At 39.4% G+C, this 22,073-nt stretch overlaps 1 protein-coding gene across 5 annotated transcripts in view; it reads left to right on the top strand.

Moving 5' to 3' along the window:
* The window catches only part of SEMA6A (semaphorin 6A), a 127,385-nt gene that overhangs the window by 92,133 nt on the left and 13,179 nt on the right, over positions 1–22,073 (top strand). For 3 of the 5 annotated variants that reach the window (XM_019651246.1, XM_019651248.1, XM_019651247.1), the window contains exons 13-18: positions 165–341; positions 710–850; positions 932–1,012; positions 4,230–4,288; positions 6,765–6,785; positions 11,978–12,142. In XM_019651246.1, coding sequence (XP_019506791.1) covers positions 165–341; positions 710–850; positions 932–1,012; positions 4,230–4,288; positions 6,765–6,785; positions 11,978–12,142 — 644 coding nt within the window. Of the gene's footprint in view, positions 1–164; positions 342–709; positions 851–931; positions 1,013–4,229; positions 4,289–6,764; positions 6,786–6,920; positions 6,972–11,977; positions 12,143–22,073 lie in introns of all 5 variants that reach the window. The other 2 variants (XM_019651250.1, XM_019651249.1) reach the window with 2 other exon arrangements.

The raw sequence follows: 22,073 nt of genomic DNA, 5'->3' as shown, positions 1-22,073 counted from the left end.
AGATGAAAATAACGTACCAGAACAGCTTGACAGCGTTACTTACATGCATATATTTCTCTTGAGGTTCTTACTCGAAAGCTATGCCACAGTTGTTTGAAGTGTAAAAGGGGACACTTTCATGATAGACCAACAAAGACATGACAAATGTGATCTTGTCATTTTAGATACCATCTGACCAAAATTGCGGTGGACACTGCTGCTGGGCCATATCAGAATTACACTGTGGTTTTCCTGGGATCAGAGAAGGGAATCATCTTGAAGTTCTTGGCCAGGATAGGAAACAGTGGTTTCCTAAATGACAGCCTTTTCCTGGAGGAGATGAGCGTTTACAACCCTGAAAAGTACGTATAATGTTTGGTTCTTTCTTAGTAATTATTTGTTATGTTATTATGATCTCATTCATTCAGAGAAAATCATGGCAGACTTAGGTTTTGTGCATTTTTACGTGTCTTTCAATATTATTTGTAAAATCTTTTAATACATAACAGCATTATTTTCTCCTTAGGAATACGGTATGTGTTTATGTGTGTGTGTGTGTGTGTGTGTGTGTGTGTGTGTGTGTGTGCATAAGGATCTGTTCCACCTTCAGTTAGATGAGATTAAGAGATCACCTTGTGGGCTGGGCGGTGGCATATGAGGGTAGTAGCAGGAAAAAGAGAACTGATCCAAGAGAGGCTATTAATAATATTATCCTTCCTTATAAAATTAGGTGCAGCTATGATGGAATAGAAGACAAGAGGATTATGGGAATGCAACTGGACAAAGCAAGCAACTCTCTGTATGTTGCATTCTCCACCTGTGTGATAAAGGTTCCCCTTGGCCGGTGTGAACGACATGGGAAGTGTAAAAAGTATGTACTTTGCCTCAATTAGAAAGTCCACAGTGCTTAGAAAAGAGTCCTAGGTAGCTCATGGTCATCCTCTTCCTGCAGAACCTGTATTGCCTCCAGAGACCCATACTGCGGATGGATAAAGGAAGGAGGTTCCTGTGCCCACCTGTCACCCAGCAGCAGGTAAGGAGCCCGAGGTGTGGGAGAGTGTAAAGTGGTCTTTGGTTGCTCTATAGTCTAGATGTACGATTAACTGTGCTCGCGCATGCCACTGCACTCAGCCTCCTGTGCAAACCTCACCAATGGGCCTGCCAGCCGTTCTCCTGCCTTTTCCTATTTCACAGAACACACCAATATCACACGTGGCAGATTTCCAATTGATTAATCATCTGTCCTCAGGCTGATTAAAAACACAAAGGAACACAGTGGGCTTCTGAGAGTTCCCCGGAGAGAGGGACAAGGAGGTGCATGCCTTAATCATCACAGTTGGAGAACAGCAGAGAAAAGGAGCAGTTGGGAACCAATTAGATTAGTGATGTGGTTTGTCCAGCCATAGCAAAACTGACTCCTCTAATTGACTATGCAAGGCTGAGAAAAAATTGCACAGCATTTGTTAAGTGATGCATTTGTACTGCAAGCATGTTGTACACATCCAATAAACCTTTCTCCTGCGCAGAAGAACAGCTAACCCTATTACTCGTAAGGTAGTCAATTCTTGGCATTTTTCCAGAAGATCAGCTAGAGCAGGGCAGTCTACCATGCCTGTGAATTTGGCGCTTAAAATTGTTACCATGTCTTTAAATGCTCAGATGGCATTAGTTAAAAGCTTTCTTTTATGTTTTTATTTCAGTGGATGTGAAATCCAAAATAACATTTGGAAAAATATTCAATGAATATCCCTGACAGGTTATAGCAACTCAAGGAAGGTGCCATATGGCAGCACAGTTCTTTCTTAGCCAATTCCTTCAACTTCCCCAGTTCCAAAGGGGGAACAGAATCGTTCCCACATCACTCTGAACCTCTTCCTCTCCCATTTTTGAATAGCTAGACAAATAAAAGGACATAAATCTGATGACCACCAACCTGCATAATTTGAGGGAAAGTGTTCCCATAAACAGAGCTAATGATAATTAAGTCTTACCTGGAAATTTTACTACTGCAAAGGGTTGACTATATATTATTAGATCAGCTTTATAAGTAGCAATATTGACATACTATAATGTTAGAGCTTTATATCTTTTCATGGGAACCCTTAAAGTGAGGAGAAGAAAGGATCACATAGCACAGTGAGGGACGCTAAGAAATCATTTATGTCCTTTCTATATTCAAAGTATAACCAAAGGTAGTAAGACTGATTTTTTTTTTAAAGATTTTTTTTTATAGGAGAATTGGGGGATGGGAACAGCGCTGGAGAATTGGGGTAAGGGGAGCAGACAAGTTGCTGTCCTTTTGTTCTTCAGTCTAGTTGTGGAGGACATTTGCTTCACTGGCCCAAGTTGGCACCATCATTGCACTCTTCCTGGGCGAGGCAGATAAGTCCCTGGCTTCTGGACAGCTGCTAACGCTGGCTGCTGGCTGCTCACGCTGGCTGCTGGCTACACACGGTAGCCCATGGCAACCCACTGCAGCAGTGGCTGCAGCCTACGCCGTCGCCAGCGACTCACGGCAGCCCAGCTCCAGGTTGAGCTGTTGTTCAGCATCTTAGCTGTAGAGGGCAGTGTCACTGGNCGTCGCCAGCGACTCACGGCAGCCCAGCTCCAGGTTGAGCTGTTGTTCAGCATCTTAGCTGTAGAGGGCAGTGTCACTGGCCCTCATATGTGGGACCCAAACCGGAGCCCTCTGGCGTCCCAAGCCAGCTCTTAACCAACGCGCTACTCAGCCGGCCCAAGACTGATTTTTAAAACATCATTTTTAAGTCAACAATGAGAACTCCCAAATTTGTCCCTTAAGGATCTACATACGTATTTCTCAAAACATCTACATACACAAACTACTCAAAACATGTGAAACTTTCCCTGGAAAGTGGCCTTCAGGTCCTGGTGAATACTGGCTCTCATTACTACCAGAAATCTTTATCCTTTGAGGATGAATTTGATTGTTTAACAGCCAAAAACATTGGAAAATATACATGGTGGATTACTACATCAAGGTGTGACTTACAAAATAGTTTTCTGATATGCTGCATAAATAAACTCAGAAGGCAGTTGCAAAATAGGAGTTTCAATTATGTTGTGGGAGGAAGTGCAAAGTTGCCCCCCAAAAGGACAATACTCCTTTGAATGATTCCAGTGTGCTTATTTTAAAAATGAAAATAGAGAGATGGCACCGAAAGTGAAGAAGGAAGCCCCTCCCCTCCCAAAGCTGAAGCCAAAGTGAAGGCTTTGAAGGCAAAGAAAGCAGAGCTGAAAGGCATCTGCAGCCTCCAAGAAAAGAAGATCTGCACTCACCCACCTTCCGGAAGGCCCAAGACACTGAGGCGGCTCCGAAGGCAGTATCCTTCGGAAGAGCACTCCCAGGAGAAACAGGCTTGACTGCTATGCCATCAAGTTCCCCCTAACTACCAAGTCAGCCATGAAGAAGATAGAAGCCAACAACACGCTTGTGTTCATTGTGGATGTCAAGGCCAACAAGCGCCAGATCAAACAGGCTGGGAAGGAGCTCTATGACATTGACGTGGCCAAGGTCAACACCCTGATCAGGCCTGATGGAGAGAAGAAGGCATATGTTCAACTGGCTCCTGACTATGATGCTGTGGATGTTGCCAACAAAATTGGGATCATCTAAACTGAATCCACCTGGCTAATTCTAAATGTAAAATTTTTTCCTGTATGAGAACTGGGCATGGTGAACAAAATGCCTGAGTGGTCTCAGCAAAATGCACCACCAAGTCCTGTCTTCATGGCCCCTCATACCCTTTACCCTTCTGTACCTTTGAGCACTTTTCTATATAAGTTATTGCTAAGCAAAGGAATGGATAAAAGTCTAGGAAGGTAAGCAGGGTGAAAGAGAAAGTAGAGAGGAAAAGACTTATTTTTTAATTTATAGACTTCTATATTGCTTATGTAACTGTATTTTGATATTTAAATGGTTTAAATGTTTAAGAAATGCTCAAGGAATCAGAGTAAAAGAAGGATATAAATAATCCACAAACTAATTAACTCCTGAGTAATATCTGAATTAACTGCTTAAAGCATGGCTTCCCTTTGGAGATTCACATAAGACTCATTTCTGTAAACTTTGGAGATAAGTTTTAAGCTGTTATCTACTTACATTTTTTGCACCTGCCACTCAATTTATCAAACTGTGCTAGACGCTTTAGTGAAACTTAAGACTCATTCCAGAATAACGATTCACATTATTGAGTTTGTTTCTGTTTTTCTCCCACCTCCTTTTTGTAAAGCCTGACTTTTGAACAGGACATAGAGCATGGCAATACAGATGGCCTCGGAGACTGTCACAGTAAGTAAAGCTTTCATCCATGTTTACCTTTGCGTAAAGATGCTTTTATTGAATGGCCTAGAAACATTATCTCGCATGTGACACTGAGTGCAGCTGGCACTAAGACATACATAAATAACAGAAACCACCTTCTAAATATCAAATAAAGAAAATAGTGTATTTTAAAGCCAACTTTGTTGTCAATGCTGTTGCTATAAATGCTGGCACCTATTTCATTATTATAATGCTGTGGAACAAATTCACTTTAGAAGATGTGAATTACAGCAGAGCAGTAAGTTATATCAGTTATTTCCACTAAAACAAAACAAAACACAGTTCTGTTGTTTTTTAAAATGTTAGTACACTGTAATTTTTAGCCAAATAATAAAAAGATTGAACATTATACTCTAGCTTTTTAATTGGATGGGACTGTTTTGACTGTTTTATTATTCTTTTTTTTTCTTTTTTTTTAATTTTTATTGTTAGTTTCAGGTGTACAGAACAATGCAATAGTTACCCTTTTCACCCTCACAAAGTAACAACCTGTTTTATTATTCTTGACAATATCAACTAACACAAGTAATTGTTTTTTAAAAATTAGATTCATGTCTGTTACCATTTGCCTTAGAAAAAAATTTCAGAAATAACCCACTAAGTGCAAGGTGACTCAAAACAACCTTCTTATAGCAATTAAACTATGCTAATCTCAGTTCATTTCAAAATCTATTAAATAGTAAACATTTTAGTTAGAACTTCATGTAAAGATTCCTGGTCAAAATTCTGCCCAGTTGTTTTGTGATCTGATTAATATCAATATTCTGAAAATGCTTTATTAATGCTAATTTAGAGAATAATACCATACTCTTGGAAAATTTGTTTGCAGTGTTTTAAATATTATATATGATGAAATTCAAGATCACATTCAAAATGGCACCTAAAAAAAAAATGAAAATGTATCACTTCTGATATTTGATTCTGTAATGAAAATCATTGATATAACTCTAAATCTTTGACTCTTGAGTATTGAAATTTCAGACTCTATGGTGTCATTCTACTTTCTGCCTTTTTTAGAGATCATATATAATCAACGAAAGAGGGATACAGACAGTCCTGTCTCAAAATTCTTTGCCATGTATATTTTTTTGTTTCCAAATATTTTATATTGGCAACAGCTTATTATGTCTTCACACACAAAATCTAATGAGTTAAGAAATCAGCATAGGAGACAGTGTCATTGCCAAAAGATCTGTTACTTTTGTACAGTGAAACAATTTGATGTTTGATCCTTGTATCTTAACCACATTGCCTTAGGGCTCCATTTTCAGGGAAACAGGTTTTGTGTTGTATGTGTGTCTATGTGAGTGAACTTAGCCGAATTGAGTGAATAATTTTCATCATTTTTATGATCTGGTGGTATGCAGGCATCTGTAGAAAAATAGGGGTGTCAATTTGGATTGCATAGGTAAATATATGGAAAATGTGAAAGTGCTTGTTACTATTTCTATAAAGCGTCCACAACCACAGCAGGCTCGTAGCACACCTATGTCCGAGGAACCTAAGGAAGCCTCTGTCTGGCACAGGGGAGACCCTCAGGTCCCAAGCCAGTGATTTACTCTCTAATCTCCGCTGTCAAGCCTCTGTGTGCTCGTGTGTCCCCTACCCTTGAATCCCATTCCTGCTGAGGCTCCTCAGAGCAGATGAGGCTGACCTGCTGCTGCCTTTCTTAGTGGCTGCTCTGCTCCCTGGGCTCCTGCTGAAACATGACCTACTTCTGTTAGACATACCTATTCACACATAGGTATTCAGACAAGTTAGATAATTGGTGCGCAATGACTCTTTAACAGACTTTAAGGGGAAATGACCCAGACACACCACACACACACACACACACACACACACACACACACACACACACACNCACACACACACACACACACACACACACACACACACACACACACACACACACACGTACATTGCCTATTATGTGAGTGTGATTATTTTTATTTTTGTTTTTCATTACCTAACTAAAACCCCTGCTGAGCTCAGAACATTGTAATATTGCACAGTTCCTCACAGCATGGTTGTGAGGATGAAATGAGAGAGAATGTAAAGAAAAAAGTGCTTTGTAAGTGTGGTCCAGATGTCACTTACTTTAGCCACAGATGTGTCCCTCGGTATAGAGCAGGGCTTAATTTCTCAGAATCACATATAGTCACAGTTAACATTTTTTCTACTAACTCTTGCTTTTTCTCTGCCTCTTGGCAACAAAAGCAGTGACTTTGAGGAAACTCACTTGGGGAAGAGTTATGAAGGTGTGAAACTGGACCACATATAAAGCATCTTATATCACCAACAGAAATGGAAAAGCACTTCCTTAGTGTTGAGGATCGTGTGTTACCCGAGTTCCGTGTTAGTTCATTGCCATGTACTACGCAACTCACACTAAGCAGAGCATTAAACACTAAGTAACCTCCTCTACCCTTTTGTCTTTCAGATTCCTTTGTGGCGCTGAACGGTAAGGAAGATATTACTCACAATTTAATATTGATGCAAATCTATTTGGGAAATCCTGTTTCACTAATCCTCTTCAGTACTTTCAAACCTTAGGTTTCTTTTTTAATTATTTCTTATCTTCATTATTTTTTTATAGACATTTCAACTCCTCTACCAGATCATGAAATGTCTTACAACACAGTATATGGTCAGTTTATGGATTTCTTTTTAATTCTTCAAGTCATTCATCCTGTGATAGTTTTTAGTTTTCATTCCTAAACATCATGAACCAGATTCTTTGTTACTTCAGGGCCCCCAATTCACTAAAATTACTTATAGATTTCATTATACTTCAAAAATCACTCTGCCTATATGAGACAATTGATGCGAGACAAGTCCTACATTTTAATCCATATAACATGAAATATGCTAACCTTAGGGAATTTGGTGAACATATTTAATGATTTCATGAGGGAGAAGAAATTGCTTTTGGACATAAGTATATCCAAGATAAAAGAACAGTGCTTATAACTAATAGGCAATAGCTCTTTCCCAAAGTACCATTCCCAAAATGCTGACTTTCAGAACAATACCTTCTGCAGGCGAAAATCTATACAGGGTGAAGATACCAAGTCCTTAGTAGGCCAAGCTTTCCAATATAGCATGAAATTAGCCGTCAAAACTTAAGTTCATAAAGACTGAATATTTAGATATATTGTCTTTGCGATTTCTGCAAAATGTGTGACACAAGAGTGACACAATAGAAATGATGTGCAAACAGGATTTATCCATTGTTCCCGCTCTTAAATACACAGACACTATATTAAACAAAGCAATTAAGTCTATAAACAGAATATTCTGAGCTCTTCTTCATAAGAAAAGTTGAAATGCAGTTGAAACATTCAATTTCCATTTCTGAAAGTTCCCCCAAATGTTTATTAGGATAAGCTATTCATGTGTTTTTAAAAATACAATATGAAAAACATGTGATGGCAAATTTAAGCTTCTGCGTTATAATGAGAACTATGAGTTTCACTGATGCGTAGACATTTTATTTATAGTTTTTGTGTTTAAGATATGTAACAGTTCTAGCACTGTCTTTAAATGAAGAGGTAGGTAATAAAGGAAGGTGAAAAAAATAAAGAAGAAAAGAAAGCAAGGTGGATTTAGGATTCAAAGAAATAGTTCAGATGGCTACAAATATGTTTAATAGCTCTATATAAACCCTCATTCCCTGCATCTAATTAACATTAAAAAAAAGCTTCTATGACAGTCCCAAAGACTATCTTATAAAAAGGAGCTGTGCAGATATGGAAGATGATGCCTGGTTTCTCCTGATTGTCCCCCATGTGAAGTGAGGCAGTGTGGAGGGGATGAGCCCACAGAATTCATCCACCTTTAACATTCTCTCATCTGTGATTCAAGCCAGGATATTAAACACCAACAACTGGAAGAAAAATTTCTCAGGAGACTAATGTCATTGAGCTTAGCTTGCCCTTCAGAAAGAGAACCCACTTAGCATCTGCTCTTCTCCAGTATCATACTTTGCAATCATTTCCTATAATTGAATATTCTTTAGCAGGTATTGAGAAATTCAGGTCTTAAATCTAATTGAACAGGCAACCTCCCAGCATTCATCAATTTGTACTAAGACCAATTTTAACTTCCAGGATATTTCTCATATACATAGAACAATTAAACCATGGGATGCTCTTTATGAACAAAAATCATATGCCAATCTATGGATCTCTTATTTCCCTTATAAAAGGAAAGGAACTTATTCCTCCATAGTAACACTTTAAAGGACCACGCCCCCTCACGTTCAGCTTGTGATCATTGTTTTCCATGATGATACTAAGAAAGAGTTTGAATATCCCTTTTAACTAATGACCCTGTCCATTTCAGTGCTAAATCTATCCAGTATGAAGTGGTTAGATGATTCACTGACCATCAAAACGAGGCTGGTCTGGAGAGTACTTAGAAAAATAGAGCAGACTTTCTTTTTTACAAGCTATCAAAAATATGCTTATTTTTGGAATAAACATAGAATAGATTTAATTAATCCATTCGGCTAATATTTGCTGAGTGCCTACGATATGCCAGGACTGGACTAGTTATTGTATTTGCATCACCAAAGGAAAGACCAAATTGCTATTTTTATGAGCATGGATACAGACTAGAAAGCCAACCCTAAAGTCCACAGTACACCCGCTGTTTCTAAATGTGTACTTGAATGTTTACATAAACAGTTCACTGGCTGAGTGCAGGCTCCTAGGGTAAACCACACAGCTTCACTCAGAAAAGGGCATCACTTCAATCAACCACTGAAACGCTTGGCACACCACCAGTTACGTAAGCAAGAACCCCTTTTTAGTGAATTGGACCCTGATTATTTTCCTTCTCTGTTCCTCTCTTATATTGATACAGTGTCTCTTTTGTCTATCTAATTGGCTCCAATAATTGTTAATAGGTTAGAGTAGTTTGAATGGTCTCTAACATCTAGAATCACACAGATTTGTAGATATAGAGAAACAATGTGATGCATATGAAAGTTAAGTTTTAAAACCTCTCTCTTTGGATATTATAAGAATAATACATCATAATCTCCATTGATTAAAATATGACCTCCCTAATTGGATTAACAAGACAAAATTGTATGTTCGAATTCTGCTGACAGGTAATAAATCCACAAATGATTGCCTCTTTTTGTAGCATTATTTTGTTCACAAAGTCTCTTAGTGAATGCTCAAAAGTAATATAGCCTGTAGAACCAGATTCTAAGAAGGAATAAAGTGATTTCCTTTTAACTTTTTTTTAACTTTGGAGAGGTAATAGTCATACCACACCTCTTTGATTTCAAACTAAGGACTGCTGCTAAATGGTGCTTTTACATGGTGGTTCTAAAACTTTTGAAAATCAGGTATTGCTTTCTTCGACTATTTTATTCACCAGTGACACGTGTTGCCTACCCTCAAGCATAAGTTTAAGAGATTACAAACCTCATGCTGTTCTATTTTTTTTCCCTTTTGAGTACATCAGATGCATGATTTCTCTAGATCTACATAAAGAAAACGGAGATGTGATGGGTATTAGACTAACACTTCAGCAGTAGGAAGGACCTGATTTCTCACATTTGTGTAAAACATTTTCCTACCTAACTACCATCTGGTTCACATTAATTTCCTCTTATAGCCATAGCTTTCCATTACCAATGAGTTTTCCATGTATTTGCAGCATATGGTCCAGGAAATCTTTCTACAGAGAATGTGTCCCTTAGGTATATATTTCTCCCAGATTACGGTATTAAGAAATGTTTTCCCTAAACCATACTTATGGCATTATCATAAAATTGCCCCTTGAACACAGTTAAATTGAAAGTGCACAAAATACATATCAATCCAGGTGAAAAAATTTTTTTTGCTACTTGGAGGACAGGCTTTTCCCCCCACCATTCTCATTCCCCACAAAGCTATTTCTAATTGCTCATGCTGGGTGCTGAATTCTCTCTTAGGCTGACCATAGACTTCATGAAAGCAGCGTTGAATTCAAAAGTAGAAAATAGAGGCTATATTTGAGACCTCAGTATAAGCAAGAAAATAGTAAAAGTAATTTTGTATTTCCAATTTCAAATTAATTATCCTACCCCTGTTCTCTTATCAGTATTATGAGATGAGACGTGAAACCTAGAAATGTAAAAACAAAAGTTTTGTCTACATGCAAACATCCTTGAGTTTTAAACAAACATGTTTTTAGCATTTGGATATAAACCAGACTTTGGCAACAAAACGGATGTTTGAAGCTGTGTGGGAGCCAAACAAGTTATACACAGAACGCAGCCCCTTCAGTGTTACCAGAGCTTTGTGGTAGCATCTAAGTGTGGTGCTTCCATGGAAATCATTATAGCACAGATGAGCCATGTGGCCGACTTGCTTTTCCCTGATGTACATATTCTGTAATTTGCAGTATTAGAGTCTCCTAGGAATCCCACTTCCAATACTAATTGTAAAAAAGAACAATGCAATGCATTGATCATGGTACTCTTTATTTCTGGTGGCCAGTATTTTCCTCATCACAGACATGGTGATCACAGCCCAAGGCTGAAGCCACCTGTGAATCTGTCCTACTTTCTACCAAAGGCACCAATTACACATCCACAGTAGTTGCCCTAATGTCTTTCTAAAAATTACTCAAAAGGCTGCTATAGGTAAGATGGTTTAATAAGCCAAAGACTCTACTCGAAAATCACAGAGCAGTTATATTTTATTTCTACCAGAGAGAACAGGTAGTGGGGCTTCTCTAAATCATTGTGACAGTTTAGATCAAAGTACCTGATATGATCTGCACTTAACCTTGTGGAATGAAGGAAGGAACACTTAGGGAAATGTCCAATTTCTGCCATACCTCCCAACCTAGCCATTCTTCTTCTGACATTATCCTATTGTAGGATACTATAGATCTCAAAAACCTATCCCCATCTACTCTGATAATATCAGTTGGTGTGGCCTCAAAAACCTCTCACAAGCATGAGCCATGGAACCATGAAACTGTGTTGGAAAAAGATGCAAAAGGCACAGCCATGGAACAAGTTGAGGCTCCCATTCCAGTGAAAGGAGGTGGGAGAAGATCCCTTTGGAAAGCAGTTGCTTCTCCCAGCAAAAGGAATGCCCATAAAGTTGAGCTGAGGCTGAAAACAAGACACACCCACCATGAGGAAGGCTCAGGACAGCCGAGCTGTTTGTGATGGGGGAAAGGCTCATCCATTACCACAAACCTCCCTCAGCAGTTACAATCTGTCCCCAGAGTGGACACATTCTGCTGTTAGTGCTGCTATGGGAATACCAGGACGCTAGTATTTCTTGAGCACCCATTATGTGTCAGACACGGCTAGGTACTTTCACCATTAGGTCACTTTATCCTTTCAACACTGGGAGGTAAGCGGCACCATCCCTATTTTGTGCACAAGGACAGCCAAGGCCCAGAGGGGTGAAATAATTCCCCAAGGCTCACCCAGCAAGAAGCAGAGACAGGACCTGGCCCTTCATCCTCTAACTACAAGTTCAAGGGGGTCTGCGGTTGAACCCCACCCCCAGCCTGGTTTTCATGGCAGTCTCCTTTCAGTCTTACAGCCAACTTGGGTGTCCCACCTCCTGGCCTCTGAGCAAATGTGGGTATCTCTGGTGATGTTTTCCCTAACTGTATTTGTGATGAAAACAGGGCACTCCAGTTCCCTCTTGCCCAGCACCACCACGTCAGATTCGGCGGCTCAAGAGGGGTATGAGTCTAGGGGAGGAATGCTGGACTGGAAGGATTTGCTCGATTCACCTGACAGCACAGACTCTTTGGGGGCAGTGTCTTCCCATAATCACCAAGACAAGAAGGGTAAGGCCTTGGAATTGCCTCTTCCTCTGGGGGGAGAGGGAGGGAAAAGTAGGGAGGACTGTGTAACTGCTTCCAGCTGAATCATAGCAACATTTAAGGAATCTCCAGCACACTAGGATTGAAAGCATCTCCCAAAAGACTGCAATCCAATCCTCTGTGCTGGGCTTGATCCTAAATTATTGCCCAACCAAGGAGAAACCACACAAAACAAATAACACAGCCTCTAAATTTCCTCCACACAAAAGAGGTGTGGCTTGGCCCAAAGTCGATGCTGGCTCCTGGGATGCCTTTCCACTCCTCTTAGTTCATTCTGTGATGTTCGGGGTCCTCTTTTCCCACCATTAATGGGATGGGATGCAGTGTAGGCTTTGGCAAGTGCGTGTAATGGAACTGAAGGCCCGTTTCATCAGCAAATGGAAACATAGCAGGGCAGAGTCTTTTCCGGCTGGTAGCATCTCTGTCTCCCATAGTGCTGAATTTCAATAGACCTGTGGTCCTGAGACATACTGTACTTGCTTTAGAGGACAACAGATAAACAAAAATATGTTATTTAATCAAGCAGGATTGTTATGTAGTGAAAATGAAAAGGAAGCTGCACTAAATGAGAGGGACTCTACTGTGAACTGTCCTAAATTCTCACTTGCTCTCTTTGCTCAACTAGAGACAGGAAATGTCATCTCTTTTGCCATTTGCTGCTCTGGTAACAAACACATCCTACTTTAGCTGCAGCTGCAACCAAAGAGGCCTTTACTTGTCCAAAAAACAGTCTTGTAAATCAGAGACTGAAAAGCCCAGTGATGTTGAGAGCTGTTTTCCCCCCATTCAGAATTGTTTACTTCTATATGTTTTCAAGAGTTTCATCCAAGCAGGGGTTTGAGTCTTAAGGGGATACCAGCCACAGTGGCCTTTGGAAGACCATCAGTACCATGTCCTCCCTCAGGCTTCTCTGTAGATGTTATCTCCATCTTTACTCTTAGGGAATGTTTTCTAGGGGGACTCACAGGCTACATTTCCATTCTCTTTTTTTGCATATCATCTCCTGAGAGTGCCATACACGCCACTCCATGCTCTCCATGCCAAGCCAAACTGTGAAGATGTGGTCCTTTAACTTGTTCTTGAGCCTGTCCCCTCAATCGATTTATTCTTCTGTAACTTATAAATATGCCCCAAATCTTTACTTAGAAGCAGTTTTTGTCTCAGCAGCCTCTTTAAATCAGAGGGATCATTGCTCTTACCAACCCGAGAAAGCTCCAGGCCAATCTGGGATGGTACAGAACTATCACAACAGGCCACCGTCCCTAGCACACACCATTATCTGTTCTGTGTGGCTCCACATCGCAGACGTGTTAGTCTTGGCCGAGTTCTCAAGAAGACACAACTCAGTAGAATCACGTTGTGTTTGCCCACTGCGACTTGCTGAAAAACCAGACAGCCTTTCCAGTAAAGCATTAAATATGTCAACCAAATATCTAGCTGTTGGTTACAATCATTCTCTCTTTACTTCCCTGAGACGGGTGGCTAATTTTCTCCAATCGTTAACTCCCTCAAGGGATGGAGGTTATCAAAGAGTCCAATTAACACTTTGACATCATTTTAAAATTCGGCGTTGTTCATTCTCCTGGGTCTTATTATGAATATTGACAAAGCTGGAAGCAGTCTACAAATTGTCAAACAATGGTGGCAGAGGTGACTGCATGGGTGTTTTACGTGATCACTGTTCTTGTGCTATGAACTCCTTGCCTTGCCCTGTCGAATTTAAGTTTGATTTTTGACAATTAGGTATATTTGATGGGGCAATGACAATGAGGTGTTATGCAAAAATTTTAAAAAGATGTAGCTTAATGTTTCTTTTACCATGATTTTTATTATTTTAATTTCCACTTTGCTCGGAATTCTTTTTAATGGTCATGATTTATTTTGATCTTTTGTTTTGCCCAGCACTGTGTGGTATGACTTGGTGATGGTGTTCTTCTGTCGGAAAAGTCTTGTTTCTTTTCTGATTCATTATGACGTACCTTAACTCAACCCAATCTGTGATGCCCTCGCTTCTTTTCTTTTCATTCCCTGACGTGGATGCCCTAATGATGTCACATCCATGTGTGCAGCATCTCCTGGGATGCGACAGTTCCGTGGGTTTTCTGAGGGCTTCTGGCGGGCGCTCTTTTCACTGGGTCAATTGTCTCATGGGAATGTGACATTTGTGTGCGCCAGCTTTAGGAGCTAAATATACTCTGGAATTGTTTCTAAAATACCGCACATTTTCCCCCGCTAAGCAGAAAATGTGTCCACTGACTAGCTAGCTGAGGAGGAATCAAGTGTCAGATGCCCTTTTTATTTTGGCTGCAGAATAAAGACCAAATTATAGAGCCCACAGCTCTGCTCTGCAGATATGCTGAGCACCACTGGGCTGGTCTCTGTCCCACCTCATCCTCCAAAACAATGCTGTATTTCCAGAGTATGTTTGCTTGCCTTTTTCTTTCTTTTCCTTGCTGTGTATTTCGTCTTGATTTAATCCTGTGCGTCCCTCCCATCTGTTAAAGCACCGTTCCCAGCCTTGCGATCTAACCCCCTTCTGCTACCATTGTTCTTAGCCTCCCCTTTCCAAATAATAGACCCAAGCCCTCTCTCTGCCCCTCCGCGGAATGTTCCAAGGCTCTTTCCTTCTACACTGTGAGTAGCATTCAGATGCTGTATGTATATATAGCCGTACTAACAAAGCGTGAGAAGAGACCGGCAAAGCACGCAGGAGCATTATCACAGAAAATGAAGTAATTTTCTCTCTCAGTAGCTGGCCTTGCCCTTCATTACCCTACTGGCCTTGTCTAATGTCTCTTGTCCTTGCTGCTTTTCTTTAAAATTGCCTGATATCTTTCAAGTCCTAGATTCATTAGTAAAAACAGCCAACTGCTCTGTTTTATCTCTGGGTCCCTAGATGTCTGGAGCCTCGAGAGCCAGCCCTTTAATCACCAAGTTGATAAATGAGATGCAGCCTTGGCTGCTTCTTTCTTGGTTTTGCCACATTTAAAAAATATGTATTATTTATTCTCCCTATAACTATTGAGGTGGTAATAAGTAGTTACAAAGGGGTTCTAGTTACATATGAATGAGAAAGAAAATCCAGTTTATTTTTAGATCTGGCTTGTCTCCCCTCACCCCTCACCTTCCCACAGCAAAGTAAACAAGAGCTTTCTGTTTTAGGGTAAGCAATACTGAGAATTAATAGCCACTCTTGCTCCTCTTGTTTCTGACCAAAAGTAACAATACCATAAAACCTGATTTCCAAGAAGACTGCAGGATACGTGAGGAGATTAGCCATGTACGGGTCTGCCAAGAGAGCTGTGTAGCATAAATATAAAATGTAAATCCTGACCATTGTCATTAGGGTACAAGAATAAATCAGGAACAGAACAAAACCCCCTGCTGCAGAGTGCTTGTGAGCACTCAGAAAATAGATGAAATGGTCAATATACACAAAGATGTTCCCAATTGATTGGAAATGCCAGAACTGTAGTATGCTTATATATTTAGTGGAATCTTTCAAGTGAGATATTATCACATTATTACATTTAGTCAAGATATGCTCATTACAGACAAGGGGAAGATGTAGAAACAATTTAAATAAGAGATCAAATGAATAATTTAAACTGAAATGTACAGTAAATGTTGAATATATTTTAATCAATGTACAAGCTATTTGTAGAAGCAAGCTTTAGTCTGAGAAATAATAGCCCAGTAGGATTCATAAGGTCTATAAAGAATTCTGAATATATTGTCCACACTTCGTAACAATCCTAAATGGAATTTTATAAATCCCAGGGTTTATCAACAATCCTCTTCATAGTCCATTATTTATTCCTCAAATGCATCGTAGCCTCCAGCACTACTGCCTCCAAGTAGGGCATGCGGCACCTTACAGAAGGTGATTTAGGTGGCCCAGGGGCAGCATGGCTTTCAAGAATCCTGTGGCAGAAAGTTACGCCCTTTTCATTTCTTATTCAGTCTTCTTGGTTACGTCAAGGAAGAAGTCTCCATTTGATGCTTTATCATTAACAATTCCCTAAACTTGCTACTACCCCTTTTTTGACAAGAAAGATCAGGCTTTAGATTGGGGGCTTTGATTTGTAGTTGGAGCTAACTGGAATTAGCATTGTTTTGCTTTCAGTTAATTTTATTTTTATGGTTACCTTCTATCTATGAAAAGTGACTTTTTTCTATTTATGATACTGATACAAAGTTTCCATTTGAAATACATTCTAAAGGTAATTTAAAGAAAATATTAAGTAAACAGTGCAGGAGGCATAGGGATATAAAACAACTAAGTAAATAACATGGTCAGTGTGACTCACTGGAATCCCTAAAACAGTAGTATGGGTAGTTGAATAACATAGGTTTGGACAACTCTGGCCCAGAGAACTTAAAAGGGTCCACTGAGGATCAAACTAGTACCAAAGCTGCTTCTCGCATTTGGAAGAATGAGATTTAATCATCGCTAACCTTCTGTTGGCTGGGCTCTGGAGTGTTGGTTGCAATTATATGATTTAGTGCTTTTCTGATTTCTCTTCCAACTACTGAGCTTTGTGATTGGGGATGAGAAGTTTGGTCAAGGCGGGATTTAGAGTAAAATGGGTTTAGACTAAAAAAAAATTAATCATTCTAGGCTTGTTAAGCATCTGGCGAGATTTTTCTCCAGACCAACAGTGAGTAGCCAAGTGTAAATGCAGCTAGTTACTACCATTCTGTGGCCCAGGGAAAGTTTACCTTTAGCACCTCTGCTTCCCCGCCACTTTTCCCATAACACTCGTGTGCTATAGTGCATCACCCGGCCTGGCAATAACCTACACATGACCCTTCTCTCCCTTTTCTCTCATTCAAACTTCACCTAGTCTGAGTCCCAAGCCCTTAGAGCCCAGCTTTCTTCATTAATAGGCTTAGAAATCTGATTTTAAGTGGACATATTGCATAACAGAGCCTAGCCCTGATCGCTTGGTCATTTTTAACAATCTCCAATGCTTAAAATCTAATGGATTGGGGATTTTAAAGAATTCCAGTTCTCCCGACAGGGAAAGTGATTTCTTAACTCCTATCAAGTCATATGTTGGTAATTTTGTGTACAGAGAAAATTATTGCTGGTGACAGTAATAAAGGAAGAAAAATAAGCTTCTTTTCCTGACTCCCAAATTTGGGCCACATTTTCTCAGTCATTTTTTTCAGTCACATTACCATAACAAAAATGTTTTCTGAAGCATCTCAAGCAAAATTTATTACTGGCTGCACAGCACAGTATTGGATGCCAATAAGGAGTTAGAGGCTATACTAGAGTTAGACATAGTTCCTGTCCAAGAAATATCAAACCGCCAGACAGATGAAGCACACATAGACTCGGATATGCACCAAAAAGCTTTTACGACCACTACCGTCTTTGTGAACAAGGCAAAACTGTACACAGCGGATTTTAGAAAAAGATATTAGACAACTGAAGACAACTTGGCTGAACACATCAAGGACATAGCACTTGGAAACAGTTTTTCAGCCCCTTTTCTTTAGTCCTTCCCTTCAGTACCAATATTATAGCAGTCATCTATCACTTGACGGGGGAAGGAGAAAGTGAGGGATGCATTTGGTACAGAGTTCATATTTAAAATTTTTGTGGAAATGCTGGCAATCTCGGGCTTTATTTTTGAACAGCCTGTGCTTTATTATTATTATTTTTTTTAAAAGCTCAACTCAGGGTAATCTGCATAGGATGTGTAAGTAAAACCTGTAGTATCACAGCCATTCCTAAATGTGGCGGTAGAACAGGACAGTCTTCAGAGACAGGGCTTCCCTCTTGTGCGCAGGACTACAAGTGTGGGGGACAAGGAGCTCCAACTTCCCCCTAACACCTGACCGTGAACTGAACCAGACAGGAACATGCACTGTCAGGGCCACGGACACTAAGAGATGGGGACTTAAAGGCTCTAAACATCCCTTTTGAATTAGAGTTCATTTATTTCTGTTTTTGAGAGTTAGAGCAAAGGTATCCTTCAAAGGTCATAAGAAATTTGGTATCTAAGTTGCTGATAATAAAAAATGCCATTCTTGAAATTTAGTTTATTAGTATTTTTTTCAATTGTAAATTATGCTATACATGCCCCATAAAGGTCTAGTATCATTTTTTTATTACTCCGTTAAACTATTTTAATCTCCAAAAATTTAGAGTGGGTTTAAAGAATATTTGTGGGACTCATTAGAAGCATATTATTTGGGGGTAGAAGAGTAAGGTTGCTAGATAAAATGTAGAATGCCCAGTTAAATCTGAATTTCAAATAAGTCACGAATGGTTTTTTAGTGTAAACATGTCCCACATATTGCACACGACATACTTATACTAAAATATTATTTTTAAAATAAATTTTATTGGGAACAGTGTGTTTTTCTAGTCCCCATCTGCTCCAAGTCAATTCGTTGTCTTCAATCTAGTTGCAGAGGGCGCAGCTCACTGGCCCATGTGGGAATCGAACCAGCAACCTTGTTGTTATGAGCCTGCACTCTAACCATTTTAGCTAACCGGCCACCCCTAAAATATTATTATTTATCTGAAGTTGAAATTTAACCAGGTGTTTTATATATTTGCTTCCTGGCAGTCCTATTGAAGAGGTTGCTAATAACATATAAAATCTAATTTCTAGATTACATTTGCCCTTTAACTCTTAGAAAAGCTAGAGTAACCCATGTAAGAGGAATTAAAGTAAAAATTTCATTCTGTGAAAAACATTTAATTTCAGAGACTATCACTAAAAGTTATATATGTGTTTGAAATATAACAACTTAAAAGATTATCACTGAAAGCAGGCTTTCAAATGCCACTTTTAAGTGAAGAAGTCTCAGAAATCAAACTGTTCCTAAACAAGGGCATGTTTCAAAACTACTGGTTCTTTCTAATTTTATTTAACCTCAGGTTTTTATCAAACTGTTAGGCTAACCATATTTGTTTTCTTCTTTCTTCTTTCCCCACCCCCACCCCATTTCTCGTTTCCATGGCTTGGAAGGTGATAAACTAGAATCCTAAAAGCACTAGAAAATAATAGGTTAATAATGGTAACAATAACCCTAGTCTCAAAGGCAAACAGCAACCTTCCTTCATTTCTTTCTTCATGCATTGAACAGACATTCAGCAAACCTGTGCTGTATAGAAGCCTTATGCTGCATATTATAGTAGATTCTGATCTGAAGTCAACATAGGCCCCGCACTCAAGGAGCTTACAGTTTAGCAGGGGATACACACAGGTGACCTCCTGGTGAGCCCATGGGGGCAGAGTGAAGTCTGAGAGTAAGAGAAGGAAAGGGGGCAGACTAAGAGAGGAAGGATAAAGGGAGACACACAACTCATTCCTTGTTGGGGGCCAGGGGAAGGCCTTGCAAAGTCTTGAAGGAAAAGGCGGAAGAAAGACATTCCAACATAAATAAGTGAAATGACCAAGACACAAAGCTATTAAAGAACAGAGTGTAATGATAAGTAGGCAAGTAGTGTGCCGTGATGAAAGTGATCAAGTATACAGAAGGCCATAATGGGAACTGAGATTGAAATGGTAGTCTGCAGCCTACAAAGTCATGCTGGGGGTTTGGGCTTTAGCTGTAGGCAGTGGGGGATAGGCAGGCAGATGGGTCAAGAAAGGGACAAAAGGAAGGTGGGAGGGAGAGAAAACAGATCAAGAGACTGATAGGTGATATATATGAAATCGATTATTCAATCACATTAGGTTAATTACATATACACAATAAATTTGGGAAATGAAAATTTGCATCACTTTTTGGATCACTGGCATTTTCCTAGTAAGTGCTCCTTGCCAAGCTAAAAACTCTATCTTAGGTAAAGTCCCAAGCAAGCTGATCTCCAAACTTTGGCTTTTCTGTCACTTTAGTTAAGACGCTGGGATGCATGGCACAAGGCACATATTTCATCCAGAACAGATTCTGAAATCAGGGACACTGAGAAAGAAATAATAATATATCGCAGGGTGCCACCATTTATTTTTACTATGCTAATGTCTCTTTGTCACCTACCAGAAAAGGAATCTATTTGGAGTCTCTGGCTTTTCTTTGAAGAACTGAGGAAAATGCTATTGTGAGGTCAGGTCCTGGACTCTCAAATAGATGACAGAGAAGTTTCCATGGGAAGGTGTGCTGGGGAGGACAGATGAAGACTGAGAAACCCATGTAGAAGGCTGTAATTGCTCTTTCAGCAGCTCGGGCAAAGATGTAGATTTCATCTAATTAATTTTGTATCCTCCTGACAACTTGCTGAATTCATCTAAGGTCTTGATGAGATTATTGTGGAAAGAGTGCAAGGAAAAAAATGTTTAATGTCAGCCATGTAGAAAGCTGTTTCATCCCCCTGCCTGTCTGAATCTGCACACCAATATTTGGATTTCTTTCTAGAGATACCAGCTAAATCTTTTTCCCCCCATTTTTCTCAAAAAAAAAAAAGAAGGACTTAAATTTATAATTATGGAGGCTTGACTTTTTCTTCTAAAATCAGCAGCTTAAACCTTAGGATATTTTTTAAAATCAGCTTACCTTCTAGAGGCACTTCTTACATTTAATCTATAGCCACTTTTTCAAGACACGTCACCACTAACATGAATTCACTTTATCCCTACCCTTTCCCCTAAATCTTTTTTTTTTCATTCTCTCCTATCTTTGCACAAAACACACAATGACAAAGTTTTCTGACAGCTTAATGGAATTTTCAAGGACAACAGGGACTAGGTTAGGCATGATCTTATTAACTGAACATCTGGAGTAGTTGAAGTTTTACTCTTAATTGATTCAACTGCACTCTGTTCATCTAAAATTTGTTGTGTCCTAATAGTAAAACTGTGAAGAGTCAATTTGTATTTTGGGTCATGCATAATAACGGAAAAAATAGTATGAGCTTTGTGAGAAAACTTTCTGATGACCTCATTTCCTGGAGTTAAAAAAAAATGCTTGTTACAAGTTTTATTTCGCACACCTCACTGCTCCGTAGACAAAGTAGTCTAGCTAGGGCAAAAGAGTGGAAACCGAGACGTTTCCTGAGGACAGCTTCTCCTTTCTTGACATTATACATGAGAATGGCTTCGAAAGCGGCAGGAGTTGCTCAGAATACATAATTCGTACCATTGCCATAGAGAGAAAGAGGACAGAAAAGCTGTATTCACGCACTGGTCCTAGGGAGATAGAGGCTATACAAGTATTAAAGTCCTACAAAGAGTATGGACTGTGCTTCAGGCCTGAAAGGACCCACATGAACCGCATCATGTAAATTTCCCAGCACCTTAAATTGTAGAAAGGCCCTCAAATAAACTAGTGAAATTTAGTTGGATGTATTTAAATACATTAGATGCACAGTAGACAGGATCTTAATCAGTGTCAGAAAGCTCGTTATTAGCAGTGTGAAGGTTTGTCATCCTTAATTAATATTTCTTAAGCTCTTGGAAGTCTACAGACTGAAAACTGTCTTTGTAAAGAAGTTCATTTTTAATGGGATAATGGGAATTACCCAATTATTTTTAAATTTCATGTTTTTTAAAAGGATGCATTCTTTTTTCAAATATGTATCTGCAATTACATGTCTTCACTAAATGTAGGGGCAGTCATTATGAACTATACAGAAAGAATGGAAGTTCAGGACAGTCACCACTGACAATGCTTTATTAGGAGGGAAAATGATGCCAAGAAATTTATAGGGCAGCAAACTGCATTATGCCTAACCTTTTGGACAAATGAAAGCTTGCCGTTTCCAGTCTTATAGCTTCTTGCTATTCATAAATAATTGATAACACTGGACACAATCATCTGACATTTGTTAAGGTAATAAATATACCCTAAGTGCTGATGGGTCTTGCACTCTATGATTTAAAAGCACACAGCAGAAATTTCAGGTAACTTAAAGTGTCTTATATATTATATT

The sequence above is a fragment of the Hipposideros armiger genome, unplaced genomic scaffold (genome assembly GCF_001890085.2).
Source record: "Hipposideros armiger isolate ML-2016 unplaced genomic scaffold, ASM189008v1 scaffold_156, whole genome shotgun sequence".
Classification (NCBI taxonomy): Eukaryota; Metazoa; Chordata; class Mammalia; order Chiroptera; family Hipposideridae; genus Hipposideros; species Hipposideros armiger.
Note: the sequence above shows the minus strand (reverse complement) of the source record. Positions and strands in the feature narration are given on the sequence as shown.